Source organism: Oncorhynchus nerka, unplaced genomic scaffold (assembly GCF_034236695.1).
Source record: "Oncorhynchus nerka isolate Pitt River unplaced genomic scaffold, Oner_Uvic_2.0 unplaced_scaffold_887, whole genome shotgun sequence".
NCBI classification, from domain to species: domain Eukaryota; kingdom Metazoa; phylum Chordata; class Actinopteri; order Salmoniformes; family Salmonidae; genus Oncorhynchus; species Oncorhynchus nerka.
In genome coordinates this window covers 131,193-147,056 of record NW_027040406.1, presented here as the reverse complement: position 1 = coordinate 147,056, position 15,864 = coordinate 131,193, and the positions used below count along the sequence as shown (strand labels likewise).

Here is a 15,864-nt window from a genome sequence, read left to right as displayed (position 1 = left end):
GTAAACACAGACCGGTCCCAGTTGGTAATGATGGTAAACACAGACCGGTCCCAGTTGGTAATGATGGTAAACACAGACCGGTCCCAGTTGGTAATGATGGTAAACACAGACCGGTCCCAGTTGGTAATGATAATGATGGTAAACACAGACCGGTCCCAGTTGGTAATGATGGTAAACACAGACCGGTCCCAGTTGGTAATGATGGTAAACACAGACCGGTCCCAGTTGGTAATTATGGTAAACACAGACCAGTCCCAGTTGGTAATGATAATGATGGTAAACACAGACCAGTCCCAGTTGGTAATGATGGTAAACACAGACCGATCCCAGTTGGTAATGATAATGATGGTAAACACAGACCGGTCCCAGTTGGTAATGATAATGATGGTAAACACAGACCGGTCCCAATTGGTAATGATAATTTTGATAAACACAGACCGGTCCCAGTTGGTAATGATAATGATGGCAAACACAGACCGGTCCCAGTTGGTAATGATGGTAAACACAGACCGGTCCATGTTGGTAATGATAATGATGGTAAACACAGACCAGTCCCAGTTGGTAATGATGGTAAACACAGACCGGTCCCAGTTGGTAATGATAATGATGGTAAACACAGACTGGTCCCAGTTGGTAATGATAATGATGGTAAACACAGACCGGTCCCAGTTGGTAATGATAATTTTGATAAACACAGACCGGTCCCAGTTGGTAATGATAATGATGGCAAACACAGACCGGTCCCAGTTGGTAATGATGGTAAACACAGACCGGTCCCAGTTGGTAATTATGGTAAACACAGACCAGTCCCAGTTGGTAATGATAATGATGGTAGACACAGACCAGTCCCAGTTGGTAATGATGGTAAACACAGACCGGTCCCAGTTGGTAATGATAATGATCGTAAACACAGGCCGGTCCCAGTTGGTAATGATAATGATGGTAAACACAGACCGGCCCCAGTTGGTAATGATAATGATGGTAAACACAGACCGGTCCCAGTTGGTAATGATAATGATGGTAAACACAGACCGGTCCCAGTTGGTAATGATAATGATGGTAAACACAGACCGGTCCCAGTTGGTAATGATAATGATGATAAACACAGACCGGTCCCAGTTGGTAATGATAATGATGGCAAACACAGACCGGTCCCAGTTGGTAATGATAATGATGGTAAACACAGACCGGTCCCAGTTGGTAATGATAATGATGGTAAATACAGACCGGTCCCAGTTGGTAATGATAATGATGGTAAACACAGACCGGTCCCAGTTGGTAATGATAATGATGGTAAACACAGACAGGTCCCAGTTGGTAATGATGGTAAACACAGACCGGTCCCAGTTGGTAATGATGATAAACACAGACCGGTCCCAGGTGGTAATGATGGTAAACACAGACCGGTCCCAGTTGATAATGATGGTAAACACAGACCGGTCCCAGTTGGTAATGATAATGATGGTAAACACAGACCGGTCCCAGTTGGTAATGATAATGATGGTAAACACAGACCAGTCCCAGTTGGTAATGATGGTAAACACAGACAGGTCCCAGTTGGTAATGATGGTAAACACAGACCGGTCCCAGTTGGTAATGATGGTAAACACAGACCGGTCCCAGTTGGTAATGATGGTAAACACAGACCGGTCCCAGTTGTTAATGATGGTAAACACAGACCGGTCCCAGTTGATAATGATGGTAAACACAGACCGGTCCCAGTTGGTAATGATGGTAACACAGACCGGTCCCAGTTGGTAATGATGGTAAACACAGACCGGTCCCAGTTGGTAATGATGGTAAACACAGACCGGTCCCAGTTGGTAATGATGGTAAACACAGACCGGTTCCAGTTGGTAATGATGGTAAACACAGACCGGTCCCAATTGATAATGATGGTAAACACAGACCGGTCCCAGTTGGTAATGATAATGATGGTAAACACAGGCCGGTCCCAGTTGGTAATGATAATGATGGTAAACACAGACCGGCCCCAGTTGGTAATGATAATGATGGTAAACACAGACCGGTCCCAGTTGGTAATGATAATGATGGTAAACACAGACCGGTCCCAGTTGGTAATGATAATGATGGTAAACACAGACCGGTCCCAGTTGGTAATGATAATGATGATAAACACAGACCGGTCCCAGTTGGTAATGATAATGATGGCAAACACAGACCGGTCCCAGTTGGTAATGATAATGATGGTAAACACAGACCGGTCCCAGTTGGTAATGATAATGATGGTAAATACAGACCGGTCCCAGTTGGTAATGATAATGATGGTAAACACAGACCGGTCCCAGTTGGTAATGATAATGATGGTAAACACAGACCGGTCCCAGTTGGTAATGATAATGATGAAAACACAGACCAGTCCCAGTTGGTAATGATGGTAAACACAGACAGGTCCCAGTTGGTAATGATGGTAAACACAGACCGGTCCCAGTTGGTAATGATGATAAACACAGACCGGTCCCAGTTGGTAATGATGATAAACACAGACCGGTCCCAGTTGGTAATGATGGTAAACACAGACCGGTCCCAGTTGGTAATGATAATGATGGTAAACACAGACCGGTCCCAGTTGGTAATGATAATGATGGTAAACACAGACCAGTCCCAGTTGGTAATGATGGTAAACACAGACAGGTCCCAGTTGGTAATGATGGTAAACACAGACCGGTCCCAGTTGGTAATGATGGTAAACACAGACCGGTCCCAGTTGGTAATGATGGTAAACACAGACCGGTCCCAGTTGTTAATGATGGTAAACACAGACCGGTCCCAGTTGATAATGATGGTAAACACAGACCGGTCCCAGTTGGTAATGATGGTAACACAGACCGGTCCCAGTTGGTAATGATGGTAAACACAGACCGGTCCCAGTTGGTAATGATGGTAAACACAGACCGGTCCCAGTTGGTAATGATGGTAAACACAGACCGGTTCCAGTTGGTAATGATGGTAAACACAGACCGGTCCCAATTGATAATGATGGTAAACACAGACCGGTCCCAGTTTATATTGTAGAAGGGGCAGTTAGCCTAGTGGTTAGAGTGTTGGCCAGTAACCGAAAGGTTGCTAGATCGAATCCCCGAGCTGACAAGGTAAAAATCTGTCGTTCTGCTCCCAAACAAGGCAGTTAGCCCACTGTTCCTAGGCCGTCATTGTAAATCAGAATTTGTTCTTAACTGACTTTAAAAAAATAAAGGTTAAATAAAAAATGTAAATGAAAATATATATATTGATAGTAAACAGACCGTTCCCAGTTGATTTTGATGGTAAAACAGGTTCTAATGGATTTTGATGGTAAAACAGGTTCTAATTTATATTGATGGTAAAACAGGTCCCAGTTGTTATTGATGGTAAACACTTATGTACCATCTTAACCCATTATGTACCAGTCTAGCCCCATCTTCACCCCGTATCTACCATTCTAGCCCCATCTTAACCCCTTATCTACCAGTCTAGCCCCATCTTAACCCCTTATCTACCATTCTAGCCCCATCTTCACCCCGTATCTACCATTCTAGCCCCATCTTAACCCCTTATCTACCATTCTAACCCCATCTTAACCCCTTATCTACCATTCTAACCCCATCTTAACCCCTTATCTACCATTCTAACCCCATCTTAACCCCTTATCTACCATTCTAACCCCATCTTAACCCCTTATCTACCATTATTGCCCCCTCTTCACCCCGTATCTACCAGTCTAGCCCCATCTTAACCCCTTATCTACCATTCTAACCCCATCTTAACCCCTTATCTACCATTCTAACCTCATCTTAACCCCTTATCTACCATTCTAGCCCCATCTTAACCCCTTATCTACCATTCTAGCCCCATCTTAACCCCTTATCTACCATTATAGCCCCATCTTACCCCCTTATGTACCATTCTAGCCCCATCTTAACCCCTTATGTACCATTCTAGCCCCATCTTAACCCGTTATGTACCATTCTAGCCCCATCTTAACCCCTTATCTCCCATTCTAACCCCATCTTAACCCCTTATCTACCATTCTAGCCCCATCTTAACCCCTTATCTACCATTATAGCCCCATCTTACCCCCTTATGTACCATTCTAGCCCCATCTTAACCCATTATCTACCAGTCTAGCCCCATCTTAACTCCTTATGTACCATTCTAGCCCCATCTTAACCCGTTATCTACCAGTCTAGCCCCATTCTAACGTAGCCCCTTATCTCCCATTCTAGCCCCACCTTAACCCATTATCTCCCATTCTAGCCCCATCTTAACCCCTTATCTCCCATTCTAGCCCCATCTTAACCCCTTATCTCCCATTATAACCCCATCTTACCCCCTTATCTCCCATTCTATCCCCATCTTAACCCCTTATGTACCATTCTAGCCCCATTCTAACTTAGCCCCTTATCTCCCATTCTAACCCCATATCTATCATTCTAGCCCCATCTTAATCCCTTATGTACCATTCTAGCCCCATCTTAACTCCTTATGTACCATTCTAGCCCCATCTTAACCCTGTATGTACCATTCTAGCCCCACATTAACCCTGCATGTACCATTCTAGACCCATATTGACCCCTTATGTACCATTCTAGCCCCCATCTTAACCCCTTATGTACCATTCTAGTAGCAAACCAACAATTAGCCACTAGGTGTCGTTATAGTAATTTTAAGAGATTACACGTGAATATATAAACATGTTCCGTACATTGCTGTTTAATAACGAGTCAGTTATGTACCATTCTAGCCCCATCTTACCCCCTTATGTACCATCTTAACTAGCCCCCCATCTTAACCCATTATCTACCATTCTAGCCCCATCTTAACCCCTTATCTACCATTCTAACCCCATCTTAACCCCTATCTACCATTAGCCCCTCTTCATCTCCCAGTCTAGCCCCAACCTTATCTACCATTCCCATTATCTACCATTCTAACCTTCTAACCCCATCTACCATTCTACCCCATCTTAACCCCTCTACCATTCTAGCCCCATCTTAACCCCTTATCTACCATTATAGCCCCATCTTACCCCCTTATGTACCATTCTAGCCCCATCTTAACCCCTTATGTACCATTCTAGCCCCATCTTAACCCGTTATGTACCATTCTAGCCCCATCTTAACCCCTTATCTCCCATTCTAACCCCATCTTAACCCCTTATCTACCATTCTAGCCCCATCTTAACCCCTTATCTACCATTATAGCCCCATCTTACCCCCTTATGTACCATTCTAGCCCCATCTTAACCCATTATCTACCAGTCTAGCCCCATCTTAACTCCTTATGTACCATTCTAGCCCCATCTTAACCCGTTATCTACCAGTCTAGCCCCATTCTAACGTAGCCCCTTATCTCCCATTCTAGCCCCACCTTAACCCATTATCTCCCATTCTAGCCCCATCTTAACCCCTTATCTCCCATTCTAGCCCCATCTTAACCCCTTATCTCCCATTATAACCCCATCTTACCCCTTATCTCCCATTCTATCCCCATCTTAACCCCTTATGTACCATTCTAGCCCCATTCTAACTTAGCCCCTTATCTCCCATTCTAACCCCATATCTATCATTCTAGCCCCATCTTAATCCCTTATGTACCATTCTAGCCCCATCTTAACTCCTTATGTACCATTCTAGCCCCATCTTAACCCTGTATGTACCATTCTAGCCCCACATTAACCCTGCATGTACCATTCTAGACCCATATTGACCCCTTATGTACCATTCTAGCCCCCATCTTAACCCCTTATGTACCATTCTAGTAGCAAACCAACAATTAGCCACTAGGTGTCGTTATAGTAATTTTAAGAGATTACACGTGAATATATAAACATGTTCCGTACATTGCTGTTTAATAACGAGTCAGTTATGTACCATTCTAGCCCCATCTTACCCCCTTATGTACCATTCTAGCCCCATCTTAACCCATTATCTACCAGTCTAGCCCCATCTTAACCCGTTATCTACCAGTCTAGCCCCATTCTAACGTAGCCCCTTATCTCCCATTCTAGCCCCACCTTAACCCATTATCTCCCATTCTAGCCCCATCTTAACCCCTTATCTACCATTCTAGCCCCATCTTAACCCCTTATCTACCATTCTAGTCCCATCTTAACCCCTTATCTACCATTCTAGCCCCATCTTAACCCCTTATCTACCATTCTAGCCCCATCTTAACCCCTTATCTACCATTCTAGCCCCATCTTAACCCGTTATCTACCAGTCTAGCCCCATTCTAACGTAGCCCCTTATCTCCCATTCTAGCCCCACCTTAACCCATTATCTCCCATTCTAGCCCCATCTTAACCCCTTATCTCCCATTCTAGCCCCATCTTAACCCCTTATCTCCCATTATAACCCCATCTTACCCCCTTATCTCCCATTCTATCCCCATCTTAACCCCTTATGTACCATTCTAGCCCCATTCTAACTTAGCCCCTTATCTCCCATTCTAACCCCATATCTATCATTCTAGCCCCATCTTAATCCCTTATGTACCATTCTAGCCCCATCTTAACTCCTTATGTACCATTCTAGCCCCATCTTAACCCTGTATGTACCATTCTAGCCCCACATTAACCCTGCATGTACCATTCTAGACCCATATTGACCCCTTATGTACCATTCTAGCCCCCATCTTAACCCCTTATGTACCATTCTAGTAGCAAACCAACAATTAGCCACTAGGTGTCGTTATAGTAATTTTAAGAGATTACACGTGAATATATAAACATGTTCCGTACATTGCTGTTTAATAACGAGTCAGTTATGTACCATTCTAGCCCCATCTTACCCCCTTATGTACCATTCTAGCCCCATCTTAACCCATTATCTACCAGTCTAGCCCCATCTTAACCCGTTATCTACCAGTCTAGCCCCATTCTAACGTAGCCCCTTATCTCCCATTCTAGCCCCACCTTAACCCATTATCTCCCATTCTAGCCCCATCTTAACCCCTTATCTACCATTCTAGCCCCATCTTAACCCGTTATCTACCAGTCTAGCCCCATTCTAACGTAGCCCCTTATCTCCCATTCTAGCCCCACCTTAACCCATTATCTCCCATTCTAGCCCCATCTTAACCCCTTATCTCCCATTCTAGCCCCATCTTAACCCCTTATCTCCCATTATAACCCCATCTTACCCCCTTATCTCCCATTCTATCCCCATCTTAACCCCTTATCTACCATTATAGCCCCATCTTACCCCCTTATGTACCATTCTAGCCCCATCTTAACCCATTATCTACCAGTCTAGCCCCATCTTAACTCCTTATGTACCATTCTAGCCCCATCTTAACCCGTTATCTACCAGTCTAGCCCCATTCTAACGTAGCCCCTTATCTCCCATTCTAGCCCCACCTTAACCCATTATCTCCCATTCTAGCCCCATCTTAACCCCTTATCTCCCATTCTAGCCCCATCTTAACCCCTTATCTCCCATTATAACCCCATCTTACCCCCTTATCTCCCATTCTATCCCCATCTTAACCCCTTATGTACCATTCTAGCCCCATTCTAACTTAGCCCCTTATCTCCCATTCTAACCCCATATCTATCATTCTAGCCCCATCTTAATCCCTTATGTACCATTCTAGCCCCATCTTAACTCCTTATGTACCATTCTAGCCCCATCTTAACCCTGTATGTACCATTCTAGCCCCACATTAACCCTGCATGTACCATTCTAGACCCATATTGACCCCTTATGTACCATTCTAGCCCCCATCTTAACCCCTTATGTACCATTCTAGTAGCAAACCAACAATTAGCCACTAGGTGTCGTTATAGTAATTTTAAGAGATTACACGTGAATATATAAACATGTTCCGTACATTGCTGTTTAATAACGAGTCAGTTATGTACCATTCTAGCCCCATCTTACCCCCTTATGTACCATTCTAGCCCCATCTTAACCCATTATCTACCAGTCTAGCCCCATCTTAACCCGTTATCTACCAGTCTAGCCCCATTCTAACGTAGCCCCTTATCTCCCATTCTAGCCCCACCTTAACCCATTATCTCCCATTCTAGCCCCATCTTAACCCCTTATCTACCATTCTAGCCCCATCTTAACCCGTTATCTACCAGTCTAGCCCCATTCTAACGTAGCCCCTTATCTCCCATTCTAGCCCCACCTTAACCCATTATCTCCCATTCTAGCCCCATCTTAACCCCTTATCTACCATTCTAGCCCCATCTTAACCCCTTATCTACCATTCTAGTCCCATCTTAACCCCTTATCTACCATTCTAGCCCCATCTTAACCCCTTATCTACCATTCTAGCCCCATCTTAACCCCTTATCTACCATTCTAGCCCCATCTTAGCCCCTTATGTACCATTCTAGCCCCATCTTAACCCCTTATGTACCATTCTAGCCCCATCTTAACCCCTTATGTACCATTCTAGCCCCATCTTAACCCCTTATGTACCATTCTAGCCCCATTCTATATAAACATGTTACATTGCTGTTTAATAAATATGAAATTTGTTCTATACGTATCTTTCCTTTTGCATACAAAATGTGTAACGGTTGGAGAGGCAAAAGAGGGGATTGGTAAAGAATCTTGCTATTTGGCAAACCAAATGCTAGGCTGTAAGCATGGGGTAATAATGTCTCAATGAGTCTTTCTAGTGGATAATAGTTTATAAATTGCCTGGCAGGGCTGTGGGACAGTGGATGTGTAGAAATAATTCAAAATGGAACTGTTAACAGCCATTTCCCGGGATTAACGTGAATAACTAACAGCTATCAACCAATCGGCATTCAGGATCCAAATGTTGTGTTTCATAATGAGGGCTCTAGTCTGGATTAAACCTCATAGGAAAACTCCATTATAAAACTGTTTTCATTCAGGTCTCTCTGTTTAACTAAATACTCTTGTTTGTCTTTGGCAGGAGAGAGACCAGACTCTCCATCTGACAGCAGAAAGAGTCCTTCAGGGGAACCAGACCCTGAGACCCCAGCGAGGCAACACCACTGCTCCCAGTGTAATATGAGTTTTAAGTGGTTATGGAAGCTGAAAGAGCATGAAAGGAAACACACTGGAGAAAAGCCCTTCCAATGCTCCCAGTGTGGAAATAGATTCTCGCGAGCACATGACCTAAAATCACATGAGAGGACACACACAGGGGAAAAACCACACAATTGTTCCCAGTGTGGAAAGCTTTTTTCCCATTTAGGGAACCTGAACAAACATAAGCGAATACACTCTGGAGAGAAGCCTTACCCCTGTTCCCATTGTGGAAAGAATTTTAGGTCTTCAGATAACCTGAAAGCGCATGAGAGGACACACACAGGGGAAAAACCTTACCATTGCTCCCTTTGTGGAAAGGATTTTACCAAGTTAAGGAACCTAAAAGAGCATGAGAGGAAACACACAGGAGAAAAGCCTTACGAATGCTCCCAGTGTGGAAAGAGTTTTTCTCATATAGGGAACCTGAACAAACACAAGAGAGTACACTCTGGAGAGAAGCCTTACCCCTGTTCCCATTGTGGAAAGAATTTTAGGTCTTCCGATAACCTGAAAGCGCATGAAAGGACACACACAGGGGAAAAACCTTACCATTGTGCCCTGTGTGGAAAGGATTTTACCAAGTTAGGGAACCTAAAAGAGCACGAGAGGAAACACACAGGAGAAAAGCCTTACCACTGCTCCCAGTGTGGAGAGAGATTTTCAAGGTCACTATACCTTAAAACACACGAGAGGACACATACAGGAGAAAAGCCTTACCACTGCTCCAATTGTGGAAAGAGATTTTCAACATCATCGGACCTAAAAAAGCACCAGAGGACACACACAAGGGAGAAATCTTACCATTGCTCTCAATGTGGAAATAGTTTCTTACGATCACATGACCTAAAATCGCATGAGCTGACACACACAGGGGAAAAACCACATAGTTGCTCCCAGTGTGGAAAGTGTTTTTTGTATTTAGGGAACCTGAACAAACATAAGAAAATACACTCTGGAGAGAAGCCTTACCCCTGTTCCCATTGTGGAAAATTATTTAGGTCATTAGATAACATGAAGGAGCATGAGAGGACACACACAGGGGAGAAGCTTTACCATTGCGCCCTGTGTGGAAAGAGATATTCACGATCACATGACCTAAAATTACATAAAAGGAAACACACAGGGGAAGAAAACGCACAATTACACCCACAGGGGATAAACCACACAGTTGGTCCCAGTGAGGAAAGAATCTAACGCAGTTAGAGAACCTCTTCCCAGTGAGGAAATACATTGTCCCGGTCACATGACCTAAAATCACATCAAACCAAACTATATTTATACAGCACCTTTCAGACATGGAATGCAACACAATGGGCTTCACAGGAAGAAAATGATGGGGGGAAAAAACTGAAATATTTACGACTCAACAAACATAAGATTTTTTTTTTTTAACTAAACATTAACAATAAAAACGGCACAACTAAAAAGCACCCTGAGGAAAAGAAAAGCTAAAAATGTATTTTAAAATCTCTTTTAGAAATGTCCACAGTTTCAGCTCCACTCAGGTTCTCTGACAGACTATACTATACTATTCCAGAGTCTGGGGGCATAGTAACTAACATTTACATTTAAGTCATTTAGCAGACGCTCTTATCCAGAGCGACTTACAAATTGCTGGGGGCATAGTAACTAAAGGCTGCCTCTCCATGCCTCTTGATCCCCCTCAGGTTCTCTGACAGACTATACTATACTATTCCAGAGGCTGGGGGCATAGTAACTAAAGGCTGCCTCTCCATGCCTCTTGGTCCCCCTCAGGTTCTCTGACAGACTATACTATACTATTCCAGAGGCTGGGGGCATAGTAACTAAAGGCTGCCTCTCCATGCCTCTTGGTCCCCCTCAGGTTCTCTGACAGACTATACTATACTATTCCAGAGGCTGGGGGCATAGTAACTAAAGACTAGGGGCATAGTAACTAAAGGCTGCCTCTCCATGCCTCTTGATCCCCCGCAGGTTCTCTGACAGACTATACTATACTATTCCAGAGGCTGGGGGCATAGTAACTAAAGGCTGCCTCTCCATGCCTCTTGGTCCCCCTCAGGTTCTCTGACATACTATACTATTCCAGAGGCTGGGGGCATAGTAACTAAAGGCTGCCTCTCCATGCCTCTTGGTCCCCCTCAGGTTCTCTGGCTGGCTAGTCCAGAGTCTGGGGGCATAGTAACTAAAGGCTGCCTCTCCATGCCTCTTGGTCCCCCTCAGGTTCTCTGACAGACTATACTATACTATTCCAGAGGCTGGGGGTATAGTAACTAAAGACTGGGGGCATAGTAACTAAAGACTGCCTCTCCATGCCTCCTGGTCCCCCTCAGGTTCTCTGACAGACTATACTATACTATTCCAGAGGCTGGGGGCATAGTAACTAAAGGCTGTCGGTCTCTTCAGACAGGAACTGCTTTTTTATTATTGATGACTATTGAATGACCTCTGAAGGTACATTTTAAAGGTATCCCAAACAATAAGGGGATTTGCTGAACCTATATTGTACAGGAAATATTCAGTTATAATGATTTTGTCTTAGTTAATAATAAATTGTCATCCAGTAAATATTGGTATTGGATTAAAATGTCCAAAATGTACATTTTAATAAATAATAAATTGTCTTCCAGTAAACTTTGATTAAAATGACCAACATCCCTGTCCACATGGAAACTCTATAAGAATTATGTGACGGCCAATTAGAGGATGGGCTGATCGCTGATCGCATTCTTTCAGGGGTTTTTAGTCTCTAAATATCAATGGGCTGATCGCATTCTTTCAGGGGTTTTTAGTCTCTAAATATCAATGGGCTGATCGCATTCTTTCAGGGGTTTTTAGTCTCTAAATATCAATGGGCTGATCGCATTCTTTCAGGGGTTTTTAGTCTCTAAATATCAATGGGCTGATCGCATTCTTTCAGGGGTTTTTAGTCTCTAAATATCAATGGGCTGATCGCATTCTTTCAGGGGTTTTTAGTCTCTAAATATCAATGGGCTGATCGCATTGTTTCAGGGGTTTATAGTCTCTAAATATCAATGGGCTGATCGCATTCTTTCAGGGGTTTTTAGTCTCTAAATATCAATGGGCTGATCGCATTCTTTCAGGGGTTTATAGTCTCTAAATATCAATGGGCTGATCGCATTCTTTCAGGGGTTTTTAGTCTCTAAATATCAATGGGCTGATCGCATTCTTTCAGGGGTTTATAGTCTCTAAATATCAATGGGCTGATCGCATTCTTTCAGGGGTTTATAGTCTCTAAATATCAATGGGCTGATCGCATTCTTTCAGGGGTTTTTAGTCTCTAAATATCAATGGGCTGATCGCATTCTTTCAGGGGTTTTTAGTCTCTAAATATCAATGGGCTGATCACATTCTTTCAGGGGTTTTTAGTCTCTAAATATCAATGGGCTGATCGCATTCTTTCAGGGGTTTTTAGTCTCTAAATATCAATGGGCTGATCGCATTCTTTCAGGGGTTTATAGTCTCTAAATATCAATGGGCTGATCGCATTCTTTCAGGGGTTTATAGTCTCTAAATATCAATGGGCTGATCGCATTCTTTCAGGGGTTTTTAGTCTCTAAATATCCACTATTTATAATGAGTCCATAATATTTTTTGATAATTAATTGGTAATTAATATCATCACACCTTTTGAGTTCCTTTGTCCATGACAGACATTTTTCACCAAACCCATTTCTTTTCCCACGCAACTTCATCTCAGGATGTAGATCGAGTTTCCTGTAAATAATATATGTTATATTCCTTTTCTTTCAGCCGCATAAAGACTGATCTTTTCCTATAATGTCTTAAACCGTTACAATTATAACCGGCTGTACTTATTGTAGCCCTTACTGTAACTAGACACTATTCTCAGTCTAAATGGACCATAATTAGTGCTTGTAAAGTTACTGCCATCAGAGGTATTATGACAGTCAAAAATAGAGATTTCAAATGTCTGATGTTTAGAATTCAAGAAACAGGTTCTAACGACATTTGTTTGGTTCTGTTTGCCTGTGAGCCAATGCCACAGATGTTAGAACATTTAGTCAAGATATTACGTGTGTAGTAGATCTGAGTAGGTTGATGTGTATGATCGTGGATGTGATTTAGTGAGTGTGTGTGCGATGTCTGGATTAGAGTAAGACTATAATGTGTGATGTCTGAAATAAAGAATAACCCAGCCAGTTTGCATGGTTGAGTGTCTGTCTGTGTGTATAACATGTAGCCTTAATATTCAGGATGATGATTGTAATCCGTGTCGTATATAAACATCATTAAACATAATTTTCATAGAAAAACACATCCCAGCATTTCCATAGTAATTGACGTTTCACATGATGATGAAAGAGACCTTGCATTACTATAGAGACGGATTCACTACAATACAAATGTATTGTACAAAATGTACAATATGTTATTATTCCCCAACGGCCCTGTTCTGATGTCTTCCTGCTTGTTGTAAACACAGATAAACATGTAGATAAAGACACAAAATATAGACAAACAAAAATCATATTGAATTACAGAGAAGTTCTCGACAATAGAGAGAGAGAGAGATGGAGAGAAGAGAAGCTATTTGGGAATCCTCCACAAGCTACTGAGGAATCCTCCACAAGCTACTGGGGAATCATCCACAAGCTACTGGGGAATCATCCACAAGCTACTGGGGAATCCTCCGCAAGCTACTGGGGAATCATCCACAAGCTACTGGGGAATCCTCCAATAGCTACTGAGGAATCATCCAATAGCTACTGAGGAATCCTCCATAAGCTACTGAGGAATCCTCCAATAGCTACTGGGGAATCCTCCAATAGCTACTGGAGAATCATCCACAAGCTACTGAGGAATCCTCAACAAGCTACTGAGGAATCCTCCACAAGCTACTGGGGAATCATCCACAAGCTACTGGGGAATCCGCCATAAACTACTGAGGAATCCTCCAATAGCTACTGGGGAATCCTCCAATAGCTACTGGAGAATCATCCACAAGCTACTGAGGAATCCTCAACAAGCTACTGAGGAATCCTCCACAAGCTACTGAGGAATCATCCACAAGCTACTGGGGAATCATCCACAAGCTACTGGGGAATCCGCCATAAACTACTGAGGAATCCTCCACAAGGTACTGAGGAATCCTCCAATAGCTACTGAGGAATCATCCATAAGCTACTGAGGAATCCTCCAATAGCTACTGGGGAATCCTCCAATGGCTACTGGGGAATCCTCCACAAGCTACTGGGGAATCCTCCACAAGCTACTGGGGAATCCTCCACAAGCTACTGAGGAATCCTCCACAAGCTACTGAGGAATCCTCCACAAGCTACTGGGGAATCCTCCACAAGCTACTGAGGAATCATCTACAAGCCAAGAGTGTGCAAGGCAAGGCAAAGGGCGGCAACTTTGAAGAATCTCAAATATAAAGTATAATTATATTTGTATTAACACTTTTTTGGTTACTAAACTCTTTCAAAGATCATTTGTAAAAATCCAAATAACTTCACAGATCTTCATTGTAAAGGGTTTAAACACTGTTTCCCATGCTTGTTCAATGAACCAAAAACAATTCATAAACATGCACCTTTGTTTTTGAAGTGTTCAGAACAAGGTTAAAAGAAAGCTTGTTGGACACTAAGAAAGCTTTGTTGTAGCGCATTTAACACAAAATCCGAGGAGGGGCCAGCTGAGTATAAGACTGTATCACCTGCATATAAATGGATGGATGAGAGCATCCTAAATGCCTGAGCTATGTTGTTGATGTAAGTTGAGAAGAGTGTGGGGGTTAGGATTGAGCCTTGAGGTATTCCCTTGGTGACAGGCAGTGGCTGAGACAGCAGATTTTCTGACATTATACACTGCACTCTTTGCGAGAGGTAGTTAGCAAACCAGACCAAAGACCCCTCTGAGACACCTCCTTAGCCGGCCCAGAAGAATGGAATGGTCTATCGAGTCAAAAGCTTTGGCAAAGTCAATAAAAAATAGCAGCACAACATTGCATAGAATCAAGTGCAATGGTGACATCATTTAGAACCTTTAAGGTTGTAGTGACACATCCATAACCTGAGAGGAAACCAGATTCCATACCAGAGAGTAACTATAGACATCAAGAAAGCCAGTCAGATGATTATTGACAAGTTGTTCCAACACTTTTGACAAACAAGGGAAAATAGGATCAGCTTGATCTCCCCCTTTAAATAAAGGACCCACTGTAAGCTGCCTTCCAGTCAATGGTAACCTCCCCAGAGAGGAGAGAGGGTTAAAAAGGTCAGAGATAGGGCTTGGTGATGATAGGGGCAGCAACCTTAAAGAAGAAAGGGTCTAAACCATCTGACACTGATGTTTTTGGGGGGGTCGAGTTTCCTTTAGCACCTCGAACTCAGTGCCTTAGCCCATACACTGCACTGTTCATGCTCTATGGGATTCAGCGTTAAACGACCTCAACTTAACTTAACTTTTGGGAGATGAACACATAGAGCTGAGGAAACCCTCAACATATACAGTCCAACAGGTTCAAAAAGAGGAAGACACATTTCCTTATTTGGAATTATATGTAATGACATTGTTTGCCACGAAAAAAACTATGTAGTGAATATTTTTAGAAACTGCGTTACCCACTCCAGTCAGCAGATGACGAAGTCTTTCAGGTGATGCTTCTCACGTGACGTATAATGTAGTGGACACACGGGTTTCCACTAGTTACCACAGCCACAATGTAAAAAAATAGGCTATATCGAAAAATGTATGAAAACAAACATTTTCTTTTTGGTCTTAATTGAGGGTTCGGCATAAGGTTAGCAATGTGGTTAGAGTTAAGGTTGAAATCTAAATTTAAGAAGATAAATTGTGGGAATGGGTGGGGTTTATGACTTTG

The 15,864-nt window shown here is 42.9% G+C and overlaps 1 protein-coding gene across 1 annotated transcript in view; it reads left to right on the top strand.

Annotated features, from left to right (window-relative positions):
• LOC115121452 (zinc finger protein 501-like) overlaps positions 1 to 12,003 on the top strand; it is a 38,715-nt gene extending 26,712 nt beyond the window's left edge. Inside the window, exon 2 of the mRNA XM_065016765.1 lies at positions 8,899 to 12,003. Within this exon, the coding sequence (XP_064872837.1) occupies positions 8,899 to 10,211 (1,313 nt within the window). The 3' untranslated portion in view covers positions 10,212 to 12,003. The remainder of the gene's footprint in view (positions 1 to 8,898) is intronic.
• Positions 12,004 to 15,864: the final 3,861 nt, after the last annotated feature.